The sequence below is a fragment of the Symphodus melops genome (assembly GCF_947650265.1).
Source record: "Symphodus melops genome assembly, chromosome: 20".
Lineage (NCBI taxonomy): Eukaryota > Metazoa > Chordata > Actinopteri > Labriformes > Labridae > Symphodus > Symphodus melops.
In genome coordinates this window covers 8,081,428-8,101,741 of record NC_136710.1, presented here as the reverse complement: position 1 = coordinate 8,101,741, position 20,314 = coordinate 8,081,428, and the positions used below count along the sequence as shown (strand labels likewise).

The 20,314-nt window shown below is 42.0% G+C and overlaps 1 protein-coding gene across 16 annotated transcripts in view; it reads left to right on the top strand.

Annotated features, from left to right (window-relative positions):
* mpdz (multiple PDZ domain crumbs cell polarity complex component) overlaps nt 1–14,323 on the top strand; it is a 43,778-nt gene extending 29,455 nt beyond the window's left edge. For 7 of the 16 annotated variants that reach the window (XM_079371486.1, XM_079371479.1, XM_079371476.1 and 4 more), the window contains 21 exons: nt 463–528; nt 781–852; nt 1,565–1,763; nt 2,602–2,798; nt 2,916–3,007; nt 4,001–4,079; nt 4,414–4,479; nt 5,131–5,226; nt 5,309–5,383; nt 5,496–5,676; nt 5,803–5,948; nt 6,569–6,652; nt 7,395–7,588; nt 9,411–9,558; nt 9,637–9,723; nt 9,814–9,895; nt 9,983–10,146; nt 11,403–11,507; nt 11,769–11,863; nt 12,748–12,871; nt 12,955–14,323. In XM_079371486.1, the coding sequence (XP_079227612.1) occupies nt 463–528; nt 781–852; nt 1,565–1,763; nt 2,602–2,798; nt 2,916–3,007; nt 4,001–4,079; nt 4,414–4,479; nt 5,131–5,226; nt 5,309–5,383; nt 5,496–5,676; nt 5,803–5,948; nt 6,569–6,652; nt 7,395–7,588; nt 9,411–9,558; nt 9,637–9,723; nt 9,814–9,895; nt 9,983–10,146; nt 11,403–11,507; nt 11,769–11,863; nt 12,748–12,871; nt 12,955–13,101 (2,499 nt within the window). In that variant the 3' untranslated portion in view covers nt 13,102–14,323. The remainder of the gene's footprint in view (nt 1–462; nt 529–780; nt 853–1,564; nt 1,764–2,601; nt 2,799–2,915; nt 3,008–4,000; nt 4,080–4,413; nt 4,480–5,130; nt 5,227–5,308; nt 5,384–5,495; nt 5,677–5,802; nt 5,949–6,568; nt 6,653–7,394; nt 7,589–9,410; nt 9,559–9,636; nt 9,724–9,813; nt 9,896–9,982; nt 10,147–11,402; nt 11,508–11,768; nt 11,864–12,747; nt 12,872–12,954) is intronic. The other 9 variants (XM_079371483.1, XM_079371485.1, XM_079371478.1 and 6 more) reach the window with 5 other exon arrangements.
* Nucleotides 14,324–20,314: the final 5,991 nt, after the last annotated feature.

The window sequence follows — 20,314 nt, the reverse complement described above, 5'->3', positions numbered from 1 at the left end:
CCAAGTGACTTAACCGCCAAAGTAAAGAAAAAAGAATTCCATTTAACATCTAGCACCCAACAAAAATACTCAGATATGAGGACGTATAACCTAAATATGTGTTTTTTTGATTGCTAAACTTTCTGGCAGAACTGAAAGCTTCATCGTTGGGATCAATGGTGAAGCTTGTGTGTATGTGTGTGTGTGTGCGCGTGTGTGTGTGACTCAGATCTTCAGTCTTCACCTTCAAGTTAGCAGAAGAAGATGCGAAAATGTTCCTTCATTTAAATCATGTGGATTATTCTTAATTGGTAACGTCGACAAACAGGGTGCATACAACTAGTGTTTTGAGTCTTTAGGAAGATGTAAAACTTTGTGCAGTTTTGTATATGCATGGTGTCTCCGTCTGTGCTCTACAGCACACTATGAAGCACTGTTAACATTATGAATGTGCTTTTTTTAAATTCTTGTTCTAATACAAAGCAGGCGTCAAACACAGATTCCAGCGAGGAGAGAGCTGCAGCTATGACGAGGGAACACAAGGACAAGGTTTGTGTTTCTTATTATCACCAATAACATCCTTCATCAGCGGTTTGCATTTGACACTGATTTAAAAAAATAATAAGGAAGAAGAGATGTGGCCCAACACGAAAGCATTATCAGAACTTTTTCTTCCTTTTTTTCCCCTGATGTAAGATGTCGATGTTGTCGTACTGTAGGGCACATGTGCATGTTAATAGACGTAGCTTCGTGTCACAAACGTGTCTTCTAAAGTTTTTGCCCTCTGTCTCTTCTCTGTAGGAGGCTGACAGTCACAGTAGACTTGTCCTCTTCCTCTCTCCAACTAACCCTTTCACTCCTACCCCGTTTAAGGTTTGTGGGTCTCCGTGTTTGTGCTTTCTCCCTTCCCTTTGTGCGTTTGTTTGTACAGCTACGTTTCCGTACCGCAACGCAGTTCCTGTATTGAACGTACCCTAACATGCTGTACATGCATACACACCTGTCTGTGTCCTAACACGCCCCCCCCCCCCCCCCGTCTCTGTCTGCTTTTGTGAAATCAGAACACGTTTTGCCCTTTGCTTTCTCTCTTTTCCTTTGACAACGTAACAAAATCGCCTTCATGGTCAACTAAAGCACATTTTAGAATCAGATTTTGATGAAGGATCGGTTATTTTCATAGTAGAAGAATAACAAATTAAACATGATTTGTTGCTCTTGTGGTTTTCTGGTAAGTGTAGATGCACATTTCTGAAAAGTGATTGTTTAATGGAAGTGGTGATTTAATTTGAAGTAATTACATTGGTAATCATTTAGTGATTAGATCCTAATCTAATTTATGTCAGTTGCTTAATAAGGCTATTTTTGATTCAAACATACTCTGCTCAAACTGATGAAGCTGTTGATGTAAACCATGCATACGGCATCTGGTCCATTACATCAACAGCTCTGCTGTGCCTTCCTCCAGCAAGAAAAAAAAACTTTTTATCAAGCTGATTCAAACTTAATCCGCAGATAAAAGTCTTTATTCATCCATCCTGACTCTTACTCATAAAATATGCTCTGAACTCCATCTGTGGCGTGACAGCTGACGAAGCGTGAAGCGGCGAAGGCGGCTCCCACCAGCACCATCCTCCCCCTGCCAGTGGTGCCCCATGTGGGAGAGACCGATACCGACACGCTGACGGAGATTCCTGACAGGCCGGCTGCTCAGGCAGAGGAGGACAACGAGGTGGAGGAGGAGGCGGAGGTGGAGGAGGAGGTGGATGAGTTTGGATACAGCTGGAGTGAGTTTTTTCTGTTTCTAAAGTTGATACTTTTGTATTTGGTTTGACACTGGTGTATCAGAAATGAAGAACAAGGTTGATAACGCTGCTCATGGATATGATGTCTTTACTGCAGCATGCTTTTTCACATAAAAGCCACTAGAGGTCCCCAAAGTTCCACGTCTGTCTGATAACCTGCACCAAAAAAAACATCTACACCCGACTCGAAACATTTCACATCGTGCCTTTGAAGGACTCAATGTCCCCAAAAAAAACCATTAGCATCCTTTAAATGCTCTTAAGTCATTGGAGTACAAACTCATCGCTTCAAGGACAACGGTCAGTTTCATTCAGCTCAGGCAGCCAGCATAAAGGACAGACATCCAGCCTCTAAACACCTGGGACTGTGGTGTGTGTGTGTGTGTGTGAGTGAGTGTTGGTCCTGCGGGGATAAGATTGATGAGGCTGGGCCCGGGGATGTGAGTTGTGGAGATTAGTACAGGACTGATGGTTCAACAGTGGCAGGGAGCCCAGAACAACACGAGCATGTTTGGTGTGAACAGTGGCTATCTTAACACACCAGAGACAGGAGCTGAGGTAGGAGAGAAGACAGGAGAGCGAAGGGAGAACAAGGGGGGGGTTGGTTGGACAAAGAAGACCGAGACAAAGCAATGGACATTTACACCTGAAAGCTTTACTTTTTGTTCTGGTGCATCTTCCTGAATCCAACGACCTACCTGCTCAATATTTCTGAGCGACATCACATGACCTGACATTGACATTGAAGACCAAACAGGACACTTTCCAGCTGTGTTGTCTTTATACATCTGTCTGTCTGTCACCTGTTCACTTCTCTCAGAGAACGTAATCCAGCGCTACAGCAGCCTCCCAGGAGTCCTACACATGATAGAGCTAGAGAAAGGCAAGACGGGCCTGGGCCTCAGTCTGGCAGGGAACAGGGATCGCTCACGCATGAGTGTGTTCGTGGTGGGAATAGATCCCAGCGGGGCGGCTGGCAGAGACGGACGTATGGTCGTAGGGGATGAGCTCCTGGAGGTAAAGATATTTGACTCCTCAAAATTATACAATCTGGACATTAAAGATGGCATGCTTATTCCGCTAAAAGGATTTTGTCGTCGGTTTTTAATACATTTTATTTTTGTGTCTTGTTAGATCAATGGACAAGTCCTCTATGGCCACAGTCACCAGAATGCCTCCTCCATAATCAAGAGCTCTCCATCTAAAGTGAAAATCATCTTTGTGAGGTACAGCATATACAAGAACACTTGAATCCTCCTGTTCAAGCTGCTAAAAAGAATCCATGGCAACAGCAGCTACATATCGTTGACTCAGACTGAAAGCAAAGTGATGTTGTAATGCCGTTAGAAATCCAATAGAGGGCACCATTGTATCTCAACAGAAAGACATAAAGAAGAGGCAATGCAATTCATTCACGCAAATCACAAATCTGCTCCAATCTTCCTGTTGGAGCAGTAATTACAAACAATTTATATTTACAAGGCTAAGAAATAAACATTTAAACGTAAGATAGAGTACTAAAGTAAGTAGATAGAATAATAAAATAAGGAGATAGAATACTAAAGTAAGGAGATAGAATACTAAAGTAAGGAGATAGAATACTAAAATAAGGAGATAGAATACTAAAGTAAGGAGATAGAATACTAAAGTAAGGAGATAGAATACTAAAGTAAGGAGATAGAGTACTAAAGTAAGGAGATAGAGTACTCATTTTTCATTTTAATCTCCTACCATCAAAGCCTAAAATGGCTCGAAATTCTAGTTTTTAGAAGGCTTAGTTTACGTTATACTAAAGATTAAGTGTGCTGGTGTTTATATTAATGCTGATTTTTTTGTGAAATATTCCCACAATGCAATGCACACAGAAAGTAGCAAGCTTTTTTGTGAACAGTAGCTCAAAGAAAAAATTGTAGGATTGTAACATTTCCTTTAAGTATATAACAGTGATAGTCGATGAGTGGTGAAACAGAGTCTATTGTTCAAACTATGAACTGGATTTCAGACTAAGCAGCTGACATACCAGCAGTCAGACACATATGACCTTTGACCCTCCTCCTAACAGTCCTTTTCAGGATCACAGTACTTAACCTTCTATTTACCTCACATCCCTTTCCTGACCCCCCAAAAGCACACTGTCATCAACACACGTAAATCATGTTTTGCACTGTCATGAGGCAGAGGAGCAGCCATTTACGTTGAGTTATGACTCTTTGGATCAGGAACACGGAGGCGCTGAACCAGATGGCTGTGGGACCCGTGAGGGATCACGAGGGAGACGCAGCAGAGCCCCAAACTGAGGTACGACTGTATGTGACCACACACACGCACACAAACATTCTACACAATGGTGGACAAAAACCAAGCCGATTTTGGATGCTGAAACTTCCCATGATACTTTAAACCTACAAAAACTTTTTTTTCCTTTTTTTTTTTGACCCAAATAAAGTCCGTTTTCATTTGCTCAGAGAAGTCTCTTTGTGTGGTCCTTGAGGTCCATGGAGGGCCGTTGTGTCACTCCTGAGACAACCAAAAACCACAAACGATGTTGTCGAGGCCCAAAGACACACACACACGCACAACCGTTTAAGTCGCTTACCTCTTACTGTACCAACTACTGCATCTTTACATACAGCTTGAATCTGCTGCTAATGGCGAAGCCGGCACTTCAGAGCACGTGAATCACATCATAAAGCTGAAGGTGAGACACGCTGGACCACCCCCCCCCCCCCCAAATACACAAAAATACACACCGAATTATCAAAATTCAAACAATAGTAGTGAGAAAGTCAAGAGGAATGCAGTAATGAGGGGATAGTACACAAAAAAGGTCAATGAGGTAGGACAGAGAGAGAGAGAGGACACGGTAGCAGTGGAGTCTGACAGACACACTGACAGGAAGGAGAAAAGAGAGGCAAATAAAAAAGTTAAAAGAACAAAAAAAAAAACAGTGAGTGGGAGGTAAACATTTCTAGGGATGTAAAAGCTCAGTCCATCAAAGGAATAATGGATGAACAGATTTTAAGCTCTAGTGGCGAAGCTATTGGAAGTTTTATTTACCAAAGGCTTGAGATGTTTGAAAAGATCGCACTGAACAATATCAGCCGAAACACTTCTTGTCCTGGAGTAGTTGCTTGTTTAAACATGACGTTAGTATCAATGCAGCGCTCTGATATGAACTCAGAAGGGGATCATTTCTGACAGTAATGACTGTTTTCAGGAGCTGCTCTAGCCCCATTATTTAGCACAACGTTACAGCTACATAAACAAAACCAGCGAGTCAGTCTGCACGCAGGTGCACGACACGTTTACACGGTTTTAATTCCTATTATGTTGATTTTTTTTTTAATAGGATGAAGGAGGACATGGAATCACCTTCGTGGAAGGAAACACGGAGAGCGGAGTGGAGATTCAAAGTATCTGTGAAGAGGACGGACACGCAATCAAAGTTAGTTTTTATAAATGATTTCTCGTTTTTGTTTACGGTTTGCAGGTGAATTCTAACGCAAAGTTGCACTTCCTCCCTGCAGGAGGACTGCATGAAACCAGGGGACAAACTCCTGACTGTGAATGGGGAATCAGTGCTCGGCTACTCTGTGGAAAAGGTACACTGTTCAAGTGCAGGGTCCTTTCAGATGATCTCAGTAACGCTTGTTGGAATGTAAATCGAAAAGACGATGAGATGGAGTCTGATGAGTAAATGCTGCTGTCTTTTAGGTGAATTCTCTACTGAGAAAAACCAAAGGTCCAGTGAAGCTAACCTTCTCTACATACGAGAACTCCTCCTCCTTCTCCTCTCCCCAGTCAACCTCCCAGGACGGCGTCCTCACCAGCTTTCCCAGCATGCCTAGTGCCACAACGACTTCACTGACCCAACCAGAGTCAGAGGCAGCCACTAGTGAGTCTCCTTACATTTAACCGAAATAAGTTGATGCAAGTTTGTTGTACTTTTATTGCACAGGTAAATTGGTTTTGTTTTTGTATTTTAATGCATACTTTTTTTTTTTTTTTTTAATTGGTTTAGGTTTGAGCCGCTCATCCACCCCGTCCACTCTGACCTGTGACCCAACAACCTGTCCCATCATCCCAGGGTGTGAGACCACCATTGACATCTCAAAGGGCCGCACAGGTCTGGGCCTGAGCATCGTGGGAGGCTGTGACACCCTGCTGGTACGAAAAGGAAAAGAAAATAGATTTTCAATTATAGAAGATTCAATCGGAACGATGAACAGGTTCATTAAATGAGTATTTTAAACATTCCACAATCCCTTTGTGAACTGTAATGTTTAATTCTACCTGCAAGTTACCAGCCACTTTGCCACCCACTTAGAATCTTAAGTGGTGGTATAACAGAAGTTAAAAATAGTCATGGCAGCTCAGGAATGTAGGAAATGATGTTGTCACAGCCTTCCTCCTCCTCCTCCTCCTCCTCCTGCCGTCCTCTCCTTCAGCCCATCCATTCTGTCTGCTCAGTCAGGCTTGGGAGGGAGCTGCTCTTTGTCTGGCCTCGGCCGCAGCAGACAATATCCAGCCCTGGAATGTAACCTCTGCACCCCAAATGACACTCTCCCTGGAACACAGAGAAAACACTGTGAAGCCATAAAGATACACACATTTCAAATAATGCATGGATACTTGGTTACTCCATTTTTTTTTTTTCTTCCACAATTTACTGTCCTTTTTTCTTTTTTTTCTCCTTCGACATAAACAGTTACTGCTCTTACATCGTCCTCTCCAGCAGTTCCTGTTCACCCTTCTCCTCCTCTTTTTTTTTTTCTCTCTCACTCCAGGGGGCCATCATTATCCATGAAGTCTACGAAGAAGGGGCAGCTTCCAAAGATGGCAGACTCTGGGCAGGAGACCAAATCCTCGAGGTGCGTTGCGGTGCAATGCAGTACAATGAGCATCACATCTGACTTGAGATTTAAAAAAATAACAAAAAAAAACGAGGAGGCTGAGTGAGACGTGGCCACCCCGGGGCAGTTTAATGAAGAAAGCACTTCGAACCCAAACAAGTGTTTGCTGTAAAGTGAGACAATGCACCGAAGAATACAATGAGTCAAAAAGACAGAGTTGAGTAAACAGCAGTGTGAATCCGGTTTGTTTTACATGAAGAGACAAGTTAAGTACACCAGCTCAACTTGGATTTGCCCTCTGTTTGACCTCCTGCTTCGTCACAGAGGGAGGGCAGGGGTGTGGCTCGGGGAGTTTTAGTCACGGTCGCTCAATCTGAAAAACCTGAATTGAAAAGACCACATGCACACACACACACACCCTTAAGACTTAATTGCCTTCTAGTATTCCTTTCTGTCTCCAAGCCAAGCCGATATGTTTAGAAAAGAGGGTCAGGGAGGGAAAGGGAAAAGAGCAGTTTCCCAGTCTTCAGCTATCCAGCTGGCTGGGAAAAATCCTCCTCTGCATGCTCATGGCTAAAGCTAACGGGCTATTCCCCTCCATTGATGTAGGAAAAAAAACATGGACGTCACACTTTGAACTGATACTTGAGCTTCCTTAAGACATAGTGCCAAGCAAATTGGTGTTTATGTCATATTATGTCATATCCTTACTTGGAAACAAAGCCACATTGCTGCATTACCTCCTTTCCTCTCCTTACAGGTGAACGGCATCGACCTGCGTGCGGCGAGTCACGACGAGGCCATCAACGTGCTGCGTCAGACCCCGCAGAGAGTCCGCCTGACCGTCTACAGGGACGAGGCCCAGTACAAAGAGGAAGACCTTTGGGACTCGTTCACCGTGGAGCTCCACAAGAAGCCGGGCCAGGGACTGGGCCTGAGCATCGTGGGGAGGAGGTGAGAGAAAAGTAGCACTGCTAGCGCTCCTGTTTTTTTTTTAATCGGTATACAGAAGGATTTATAACAGCAAGCCTATTAAGCGTGAAGTTAAAAAGATGCTTCTTCAATGAGGATCTTCATGTTTTTGCAGGAAGTTAGCATGTTCAGCTTAATCTAAACTTGTAATGGTAATAGAAGTAGAATGACGATTAAAAACATGAGGAAAAAAAGAGATAAAGAGAAGCAGCAAGAATATACAAATAGAAGTAATGAGAAGTGATAAAAAAGTATCATGATATAATCAACAAGTAGTGAAATAATAAATCGATTTAAGAGACAACATAAATGTGTGACATTAAATGCATTAATTCTCTTTTTTGATGCAGATCTCGGGACCAGAGGTAATGTTTTTTTTGAAAAGGCCTGTAGAGTTCATTATTAGTGTGTAGAAAGAGATCGACCATCTTTAGGGTGCTTGCTTTTTGAACCCATAGATTCAGTCGGTTTAGTAAACAGGAAGTGATGTCAGTCTTTTTTGGCCCAATAACTGAAATGCCACGCTGGATGTCGTTAGCTCACTTTAACTTTGCGTTTTCCCCTCACTCACCTCAGATGTATCTCTAATGAGGAATTCCACATATTCTTTACTGTAACGTTAACAGGCAAAATCTCACCCATAAAATCAACTGTCTGTACCTTCAGCTACATTTATGGGTTACAGCACATGGGGGGCGGGGCGCAGGGGGGGGAGACATGCTGACAGCCTGTTGCCGTCAGTTGTGCGTGGCGTTGTGATGGATCTCACCCCTGGGATGATAACACACAGGAATGTCATAAAGCATACACATGAACAGCCTTCTATGTGTGTATAGCTGTTAGGTGAAGAAGTCAACCTTTATGTCGCTGTAAATCTTTGTCGCTGTCAGGGAGGTTTTTCTACGCATGGAAAATAAAATAAAAAAGCACAAGGAGAAATGCTTAGTATAAGGAAAAAAAAGGTAGCAACGTAAGAGACACTCTAAAACCTTGGGCTAAAATGGAAAGCGCAAGCTAGCAGTTAGTGGTGGAGCTGTGACAGCCAAGTGACTCTGGAAGTTTGGGATGGAGAGAGAATGAGTTCCTTCGCTTCACAGCTTCTGCTTGTGTTACTTTTATCCACGTGGAGATTGGCACTCGGGCTATAAAGAGACCACAGCAGGGATGTGCTTTCAGATACAAGACAGAGACTCGTGTATAATTGCACCTCTGTTCGCTTTTAAGCTGGTGGACCAGGGAGAGGTGGAGATAAAAGATGGAGGTCGCCTTTCAAATATGAACCTTTGTTTTTTTTTCCTGCTTTTTCGTCATTTTCCAATCACATCCCTGATTAGTAGGGCCTCATCGCACACATTCTGGTTTAACAGACTAAAGCATCATGAGGAGAAAGCGTGGGACAGTTGGTGGCAGTTACTACAGACAGCTCTGGTTGGTGTAGACGTCATTCTTAAAAGTGTCCCCAATGCACTGAAAGAATCAAGGAAAAGCGGTATAGCGTACAGACTTGCAGGACTCAAGATGGAGAAGACATTTATCCAGGTCACAGCTGGGGGGGTAAACACAAGCTTTTCCAATTAAATATTCCATCTTACCAGCTGTTCGACCGCAACTTTCCAAGGGCCGTAAGCCATGTTAGTGCAGAGGTCTATTTGGGGAAAAAAAGGGGGAATAACCTGGATCAATAATGTACCCTCAATTACAAGTTCAACATCAGGAGCCAGCGCTAAGCTCACATACAGTAGACAAATATTCAGAATGACGACGAAAAGAGAGCAATAGATGTCATCTCATCTTTTCCAAACAGGAACGACACAGGAGTGTTTGTGTCTGATATCGTGAAAGGCGGTTTGGCAGACACCGATGGAAAGCTGATGCAGGGAGATCAGATCCTGTCAGTCAACGGAGACGACGTCAGAGCCACAACTCAGGAGGCTGTGGCCGCTCTGCTCAAGGTATACATGTATAGAACAGGCCATCGGGGGGTGGATTATATGGAGGTTCAATTCAACACGATGTGCTTTGTGTTTCAGTGCTGCGATGGGCCAATAAAAATGGAAGTCGGGAGGTTTAAAGCAGGCCCGTTCCATTCCGAAAGACGGCTGTCTCAAAATAGTTTGGTACTGTCGTTTTACATCACCCAGTTAAATGTTGTGTTTGAATAGATATTAAGTAGTCATTAAACACCGGCCTGATTGTCTGTGTTCCAGATGAGTGAACAAGGCAGCTCAAAGATGTCCTCCCAGCCGTGTTCAGACTCTGGAAACCTTCCCGCCGACGCCGAGAAACTACGTAGGAGTCCAGATTTTTTGAACGTTTGTACGATCATTGAAAGACAATAAAGTCCTAACGCGTTTGTCTTTTTGACTCCCCTAACAGCCGCCGAGCATCAGGACACCCGAATGGTCGAGTTCACGAAAGGTCCCGATGACTCTCTGGGCATTAGTATAGCAGGCGGCGTCGGCAGCCCTCTGGGCGACATACCCATCTTCATCGCCATGATGAATCCCGTGGGAGTGGCGGCTCAGACGCAGAAACTCAAGGCAGGAGACTTTACACCTCCCCCTTTTTCACAACCTTTATTTTTTTTTTTTTATTGGTGCTATGCGGTGACAAACATGGTGAAACATGACAAGTAAAGTACAGAAACAAGGAGAAGGGATTTAGACAATACAAGACAGAAGAGACAGGACAACAGTTACAAAGTAATGTAGAAAAATAAGTAAGTGAGTTAGTGCAAAATAAAAAGATTTCAATAGACAGCAACTAGCACAGACAGTAGAAAACTATACAAGATGTAATAATAATAATAATAATAATAAATAAATTAATATAAGAAAGAGAAAGGGGAAAAAAACAAGTGAAAAGAGTGGGCTAGAGAGAGAAGGGGAGGGATAGAAGGTGTTTTATGAGGTGTATTTGAGAGGGACAATGTGAGAGTGATCAGTGTGTGTTGAATGTGTTGGGGTGTGTATACCAAATGTGATGATAGCGTTTAGGTATGGATTATGTTGTAAGGTTTATTGTCTGCAGGACAACTCCTCACAACCTTTTAAAAAAAAAAACGTGCATAGCAGTCATTCTTGTGTGGGATTGGATGTGAATCTCAATTATTTGCAGCGACGTCATTCCCACTCATTTTATACGCTTTGTGAATCTCAAGTCTACCAAAAGGTCAAGAGCTCGCAGCCTTTAAGGCGTTGACCCCTCGCAGTCAAATGACAAATGTATCTCTGTGTCACGCACGCTGGAGGAGGACAATAGCTCTTGCTCACGTCGCTAATGAATCTCCCACTCGCTCATTCAGATCAGCGAGCCCACAGAAGGGCTCAGCGAAATGAATAGGGGCAAGTGTTGGATCGCATATTCATGCCGCTTCATCTTGTCAGCCGGGAGAAGAGATGCGAACGCTGCGTAACTGAGCTGAAGAGAGAAAGAAGACCTGCTTTTGAGTGGTGTGGTGAATGAAAACTTCACACTGTTTTAGCATCCTGTAATCACATAGAGTTACCCACACTATTCATGTAGAAGTATGAGAAGGATAAAAAAATAAAATAAAAAAGTCTCCCCTGCTGTGCCGATGCTTATTCATACTTATTTTAGGAGCAGAGAATAGTTATGTGAGCATATTCATTATTTTAAAAGTAGGTCATCCAGCAAAATAACCCAGTGTCTCATCTGCATGGAAAGTTTCCAGACTTCTCTTGGAAATGTAAATGTTTCAAGTTGTTATTCTTTCCTACAAGCCTATTAAATTTGTTTTTATTCCTGATTTTTTTTTTTTTTTTTTTTTTTCCAGATTGGTGACCGCATCGTCAGTATCTGTGGAACCTCAGCCGAAGGAATGAGCCACTCACAGGCGGTCGCTCTACTCAAAAACGCCACGGGCACAATACAGCTGCAGGTCAAACACACACACATAATCTCTCACCTTCTCTCTTCTTATTAGATAAACATGCAGACCCAGTTAGATAAGTCTGCAATGAAACATCCTCTGTATTCCTTTTATCTTGACTCTATCTGTGCATGAAGAGTGAACAGTCAGAAGGCTACCACCGGCAGACTTTGAAGTACCATAAAAACTGGCGTCCTCCTTCACTCCATCAATCTTTTGTCTCGTCCGGCATGCCATAAAAATGTGTTTGTGTGTTTCATGCGCCCGTAGGTTGTAGCAGGCGGTGACACCACTGTGACAGGACCCTCCCAGGAGCAGGCAGCTGGAGGTCTCACACCCAGCTGCATCTTCCAGGACGATCTCTGGTATAACCTCAGCGTTATAGTGGGAACGACCGCATCAATAATTATTGTAGTTATGTAGCGTTAGGGTGTCTAAAGCCTGGCGCACACTGTGGGGTTGTATAGTTGTGGCAGAATGTCAGCTCACACCGTATGACTGAGAGCTCATTGAACGATGAAAAATCGCAACAGGGAGTTCACAGCTGTCGATAAAACTCCCCACAGTCGGAGTTTGAGCTCAGGTGATGTGTAGCTCAGTTTGCCTCATATGTGTACGCTCAACAACAAACACAAAAACAACGCAAAAAACGCTCCCACTCTACCCCACACACACACACACAAAAGGAATCAGAAATAATAACGGGCTCGCGGGTCAATCGTAACACATAAGAAGACACACGGTGCTTGTTTGTGCAGGCACATGCTCCTGGCTCAGCTCTTACTGTTGCGAGTGTATTGTTGTCATATGACCAAGATTTCAAACATGCCAGAAAATCATCCAACCAGTGGGCAGCAGCAGCAGCTTAGGCAGTGATTGGGCCTTTTGCCCCACTGTACACTGCATGACTTCAAAATCACTCATATAATATTTGTCTGGCTTTAGGGACTGTCCCTAAACTGTTTCCAGACAAAACTAAAGATGTTAGTGTGTGAGTTTCTGTATTTATTCACTTCTTAGAGGGCTGTTTTTAAAATGATTGTCCCGCTTAAATAACCCGTTTTTAATTTTACAAGACCATCTGTTGTGTTAATGAATAGATTGTCTTTTTTTATGTGCTCTGGGAAGAATAGTAACTCATTTTATAATCAATAGGGAAACAACATCCATATACTGTACTTCAACTTGTTTTTGAAATATTCACATATTAATGGATTAGGGACCAAAACTGTCCTTGTCTTTCCATCAGCCCACCTCAGTATAAGACCATCACTCTTGGACGAGGACCAGATGGATTGGGATTCAGTATAGTGGGAGGGCACGGCAGTCCCCATGGAGACTTACCAATTTATGTCAAAACAGTTTTTGGAAAGGTAAGCGCCAATTTCCCCATTTTATATGAAACACATTAAAAAAACAAAAAGTGTATCACTCACGAGTGTTTCCATGTGCTCAGGGAGCAGCGGCAGAGGACGGCCGCCTGAAGAGAGGAGACCAGATAATGGCCGTGAATGGACAGACCCTGGAGGGTGTCACTCATGAAGAAGCTGTTGGCATCCTGAAGAGGACCAAAGGGACTGTCACCCTCACTGTGTTGTCATAGAAACACACATTCAAACACTGTCTTCACTTTGTTACTTACTCTCCTTGTCACACATGAAGTTATTCCACATCAAGAAACTTTTTTATGTAGCACCCTACGCCACAGGTGGGATGTCATATCGAGCAGAAGACTTAGCAATATGTCACAGCTAGAAGATTCATCTGTGGATATAGTATACACACTGAAACATGAACTATACACTGATAACCAGAAGGAGCCTGATATAGCGTTCAACACTGTAAAACACATAAGCCTGTATTATACGTATACCTACGTTCAGAATGAGTTATAAAACAGAATTTATCACACGCTGTTTGTAATTAAGGAAAACATTTATTGAGTAGTTAATGTATCTGGAAGTGGCTGTAAATAGTTTAAGACACAGCATAACTCATGTTACATTCCATGGCTCTGGACTGAAGTATTAAGATGGGGTTTTTTTTGCTGTTGTCTGTATTACATTTAATGGCTTTTGTGGTCTGTTTTTATGACAATTTTACAACAGGGAGGGCCCCAAAGTAGAGACATAAGATTTCAACAGACAAGCATTTTTTTTTATTGAGACTTTTAATAGTCTGGGGTCTACTTATGGGGGGAAACATCCCACTAAATTAAGAGCATAAAACAGAATGAAAACACTCCTGGGGCAATCAACTGATTAGTAGGATTTAGCTAATAGCCATATTAGCTGATAATAGCATTATTTGTCTCTTTGAAATGCCCTGCTGTTGGCAAGTTTTCTGTTGGATTTTCCTGAAAGCCTAATGCTGCTTAAACTAGTGTTTATCAACTTATCATGAAGTGGCCTAGAGAGCATTTCTTTTAAATGCTGAAGGCAAAAGGACTGAGATATTCAAAACATCCCTGAAGGAAAGATGTGAATTCCTTGATGCGTGGTCCTGAAATTTGAAAAAAATGTTGTCAGTGCACACTTAAGGAGAAGTGTTTCTGTGTATGACTTATTCACTGAACGTTAGTGCTGCTAACTAGTATTGCTATCTTGTATTGAAGAGACAAGCGGTCTAGAGGTGTTAAAAGGTCAAATGTTCATATAATGGACCTGAGCTCATTCTGACCTTATTATTTACTCAAATATATAGATATGTGTGTTATGTGTCCTAGCCTTTTCAGAGAACTCGGTGTGTTCTCTAGAACTGTCAATGTGACAGTATTGAATTTATTCACACTGAATTAAATAAAGTGACCTTTGGACTCAATCGTATGTTGTTTATGTATCGTCTGAAGTCTGATTATTTGTTTTCGAGCAGACTGCAATATGAGCACCACTACAGAAAACCAGACAAAAAAATCAGTTTAAACATAATCAAATCCAAGAAGACTCACATTTTTTTTATATACAGAAGAGTGCCTGTTAATGTGAAATATAATAAACAATCGTAGTTGAGCTTTGGAAAATGGGCATCTCTCCAAGTGCACCAGCTGTTAGTCAATGTAACTACTCCTTACAGTATACATTTCATGAGCAATGCATCACTTCATTACATTTTTTATCAGGGAGATAAAGGCATGTATTGTAGCTGCAGGTCATGTTTAAATAAAACGGGAAAAGAATGTAAATCAGAGGCTGAAATGATAAAATAAGCGCAGATTTGTCGATGGAAGACAATAGTGCCATGTGGAGAGGCACTTGAATAGGCTGCTGTCACATGAGACTTCATAAAGCCTGGATAAAGAGACTTAGCTCTCCATTAAAATATGGCATCCCATCTGTTTGTGCGCTGACAAGCACAGGTGCTTAGCAACCAGTCACATGGTTTGTGTGGAGACCTCGGCAGTAAGTTCATTTAATCAGTTCGTTAATGCAGAACACGGAGGCCGCTGATTAATCAGACGAGTAACTAAGACCATTGAAGTCATCGCTAATGAGGTCTGAACCTCTGGGTTGTTGGGGAAGTCCACTGTGGTACTTTTTCAGTCGAAGTAGTACATACTCAACTGTTGGGTGACTCATTCACCCTGTGGTCACATCCATACATAGAAACATCCTGCTCCTGCTAGCTAAACCACAAGCAAGACCTCTGTCTAAAGCGTGGTAATGGTTTATAGTGGTTCACTGTGCTGTTTGCAGGGAACAAAGAAGAAGTACATCAACTCAACTTTTGAGAGACCTTTTTTTTTTTTTTTTTACTCTAAGGTCAAGATCCAACAGTTTCATACAGCTGCTAGCCAAACCACAGGCTTTTTTAAACACCAGAAAGGTATTGCCTGTTTTCGACAGCTGAGCCTTTTTTAATCACCTGTTGGTCTAACAGCCCCTATTGGGTTCAGAGACCATCCACCTCCCAAGACTATTCAGGAGAGGTTGGTTATTAGTATAACGGTAACAGTTCAAAGACTCAACTGTTGGGCGACTCCTTTACCCGTTGGTCAAGACTCAACACAGTGACCTGCTGCAACTTTTTGCTGAATAACAAGAAAGCTACCTCCTCCACTTGACAGTTGACCTTTCTTTAGGCCCCTGTTGATTTGACGGCCCCAGTATAGAAGCACTGATGTGTTTCTGGGCTGAAACTGACATAACCACAAGCTAGTTGCATCCTGCTCTTGACAGCTGAGCTTCCCCCCAAGCACCTGTTGTTTTAATAGCCCCAGTGGGAACCATCGTTACCCAGTCCCCCTCTATATTCAGGAGACGCTGGTTGGTGTACCTAAGGCTTGTCTGCACAAGTCCTTTAGGTCCCATATCAGATGTTGCCACTGCGTCGTGCTTGGCTTGAATGCTGGCAAATGGTGTAAGATTTTGGCAACAATGGCACCAAAGATAACGTACTTTACAGGACTGAATTATTAAGATGCCATTAAGGATTTTCCCACGATCAAGACTTCTTCCCATAAACATGAGTCATAACAAAGATACTTTTTATGTCCTGTCACAAGCAAAATAACTGAAGAGCGTGGCCCACAGCCTAAGTTGCAGCCTGGGAAATAAGGATGTCTCCTTCAAATAGCTCAGAGCATTATCTCTGTGACTCATTCTCGCTCTGTCGAGAGGTTAAATAAATAGAGACACAAAAATTAATGATTGGACCATGATGACTCAGCAAATATGGCTGCATCACCGCGCAACTTAAACGCGCAATTTAAAGCTCATTTGCTTTCTGCGAGAAAGTGATAGAGATCATTTCAGTGACAGCAGAGCAGATCTTTTTCAGGTTTGAAAGCAGTCTTTGAGTAACACTCTCCACTGTCTTTTTTGTCAAATGAATAAACATATACATATACATTATACAAAGTGGCTGGTCTGAGGTAGCCTTCACATACACAATGTATCCTAGTTGCAAAGGAAATATGACTTTTTGCCAAATTCAAGTTCCATTCAATTATCAGAAGAAGTTGTTTTGATGAAGCTAAATGAACGATTAAATAAAATAATAATCTGGCATTGCTTTTATCTGTGAAGTGCTGAATGCTTCATATAGAACTATCGAATAAAATAAAGATCACACTCAAAGTCATGTTGATATTTGGGACAATACCATGATCTGAAATGTGATTTTTTTAATGATCCCTTGAACTGATGCTCATATCTGAACATACAGTATAGCCACATAATCGGGACATCTTAAAATAACCAATTACTTACAAAGCCATACTGATATACCCTTCAGCCACAACTGCACCTTTTGAATAGCCAACAAGCAAACAAAATGCTAACACCATAGACAGTAAATAATAATGGACAAAGCCTGAGAGATGGTCACCCATCTGTTACTGCTGGGGACTTTGGAGTCCAATCAATGCTCATCACGATGCAGAAAAGGCTGTCTCAGCCTAACTTTTAGTCGACCTAATTACAGGCTAAAAGCTGGAGCTCTAGCGGACCTTTGGCGAACTGCATGATTTTTGCAACCTCCGCATTGGTTTCATTTCTTTTTTTACACAGGAGGATGGCGCTTGGCCAACAAACTAGTCTTAAAATGTTGAATATTAAAAACATGCTAGCGTAGGTTGAAGTCTCGGTTTACAGAACCCTGTGCCATGCTGTAGACAAGTCTTGCTAAAAACTGGCAGTTTATCCTACAAGCATGTTGTCTCCTGTCTGTCCTAAGAAAGTGAGTATTTTTATAACATGTACTGTATTTATTTGATTTTCTCAGAAGGTAAAATCATTCTAAGCCTGCTGTGACATATCAAATGCACACAAAGTACACTTAGAGCTTTAGGCAAACATGCTCAGTTTAACAACATCAGTCACCTCCTGAGTTCCTGATCCGCCTTGTGGACTCCTGAGCGTAATGGAAATAACTCTGCTACCCTATGCATAAATCAAGCATCTTCTATTCATGGTGAGTCTTTGTGTTTAGAAGAACGCGTCGTCTTAAAAGGTCAGTTTTCTGATCCTGTGCTGACAGTGGCACGCTCTTGCATACACAAACTCGCAAACATGATTAAATTTCCGCTGTGGAAGGGGAGTCAAGTTTCTGCGAGACTGAACACAGCTCTTTACTTCATCAGCTTTGAAGGGAAAAGTTACTCAAAACGCTTTCTGAGGCAATCATTTGACCTTCCCTTCACAGCGACTCTGTGGCCTCCAGTCTTAGCTGTCAAAAAGATTAGCACATGACAGGCGTGTACAGTTTCCCGCATTGTTTGAGTCAGCATACATTATTTGCTCTTAAACAGGCCTTTCTCTGGAAACAAAGGTTAAACTAGAGACAAATTGGGTGTTGATATTTGGTGACAACAGAAACTATCCACAGTAGACAAACACATCCACTGTATATTTTAGGGATGTGCTGCAAATTGGCCTCACTAAATGACTAATAAACATTGGAATGGGAGGCTGAAGATGATGCAAGATCCTTGTTTTTGCAAGAGTAATATGTATGACAAAACAAACTGAAGTTATGATGAACCAAAGACAATAAGTCTGAACCTTTAGAGGCAATGCTATGATAGATGGATAAACAAGTCCTTAAATTAAACTGGGATTTAGGAATAATTGCAAGAGAAAAAGGGGCAAGTAAAATCCTTCGCGTGACAAATTTTACACAGCCGATGCTTATGTGGCATTTTACACATCTTAATCTGGTTTCTTTTCCAGGTCAAAAACAAAAAATAAAGGCCATCCTTCCGTATTTTGAGAGTAGCAATCATATTTTACAGAGTAAACACTCAAGATACAAACAAACACATACTTTCCTTCCTCTCCATAACCTAGAATTATACGACAGTCATACTTTGTAAGCAGGAAGCTGGATGTTTGCATGATTTACAGTTGGGGTTTTCTTTATTACAAGGAAAGCTAGAGCTCAGCACAAAGTCTGGCGCTCCTGTTAAAATAAAGCCCGGAGTTAACCAAAGCAGAGATGACATCATGCAAGATCGGATTTCCTGCTCACCTTTGGTGTGTTTGCACAAAGTGGAGTTTGAAGGCTAAGTCTCGTGTTTGCACAGACAGCAGAGTGCATGTTCAATGAGGGAACACCAAACACTAACATTACATGTTTGGTGTTGGCTCTTTAACTGCACTTATCACATGTTGGCAATACAAACAGTCTAGTCAGCTCAGACTCTTAACTGCACAACAGACAATGTTTTAATGACCCATCTTAACTGTCTGACCAACCACTCCATAACAGGAAGCCACTGCACCCTGTCTAAAGCACACCTTGCGTGTTCCTGATGGTATGTTTGCATTTCAGTTACAGCCTCAGATTACATCATCAGGCTGAGGCCTGATAAGACAGTGTGTAGTCAGGGTTTTATGAGCTGTGTGTAAAGTAATGCAGTGACACAGACGCTGGGAAATGTGTGCAGAGTTTAAGGATTTAAGAAAGACCTGTGTTTGCTAGTGTGAGGTGCACATGTTCGGCCTTGTGGAAGGACCCTTGTCCTTGCTTTGTAATTAACAAATAAAAACAGGACCAATGGTCTTCAGTCCTGTCGATAGATCTATAAAGACCAAGGTACAGCAGTGCTTTGGGCTAAGTTATAGCTAGGTATAGGTATGCTAATTTACTCACAAAGACAACAATATCATGCTTATGTTTATGAAGTATATATTTATCTTGTTCCTTCATATAAGAGGCATTAGCATAATCATTTTACCAAAAAGGGTTGCTATCGCGTGCATTTAGCTAGCTCATCAAGCCAAATGACGTATTCAGGAGCGGGTTGCACATTTTTTGATGATCCACCAAATAGTTTCGTAGATGTAATTCCAGGTGACGGAGAGTCCGACCTTTTCATTGTCTCAGTCGTGCAACCAGGTTATCTAAAAACACAGCAGTGCAACATACCGAAGGTCACACAAACACTCTGCTTGTTCCACATTTGTTAATGGTCTGTATTGACCGCCATCTCTCTGCACTGCTGGGTTAAAAACAAAGGCATTGTATTGATTTCAAAGCAGGATGGAAAAATGAGCTTGTGATGAAAGCCCATTTACGCCCCTGGCTCTTGCTGTGATTTAAGTACATTTTCCACTTTCATTCAGGGAACCTGTCTGTGCTATTACACCGAAAAAAAATGTCAAATGAAATGACATCCCATCAATAACCTTTTTTCCCCCCCTGAAAGTGCTACTTGCCCAGACTTGAATATCTCACTTTTGATTCATGATTAGTACCTTTTAAAATGCTGAGGATGACATTTTTAGAGCCCCTGTTATTTCTTCCAAAATTAGACCCAAGTCTTTAACCCCTATTCAAAAGAAGGTTGCAATTATTGTGTATTTTAAGTCAAATGGAGGGGTGACAGAACATTTGAAGCTGAAAACCTAAGCTTTTTACTTTTATGTTTACATCTGTTGACCCTGAGAGCCTTCTGCAGACTATGATCTGGCATGCTACCAAGTCATTACTTGGATCATGAACCATTGGCTCCTCTCACCCTATAAGTATTATAACACAATCTTGATTAAGACATAACATTCAGCCTCTGTGAAGTTATCAAGCACCCCATCACTTTAAAGCCTTTAAGGTATATTTTGAGCTTTTGCACTGCTCTTTTATCATTTTCTTATCTGTTGAGAATCTCAAGTAGCGCCTATTAAATTCCAGACAACATGGGTTGGGTGTAATGTTCGGATTTCGAGGACATCCTTGTAAGGTTGCATTTTCAGACAGGCACACAAATCGTCTCGACCAAATGGTTAAGTCTCCACAGTATAAGGAATCTGGAATTTTCCTCGGGATCAATAAAGTATCAATCTGGACACACTGCTAGCTTAAAAATGTCTACCTTTTTA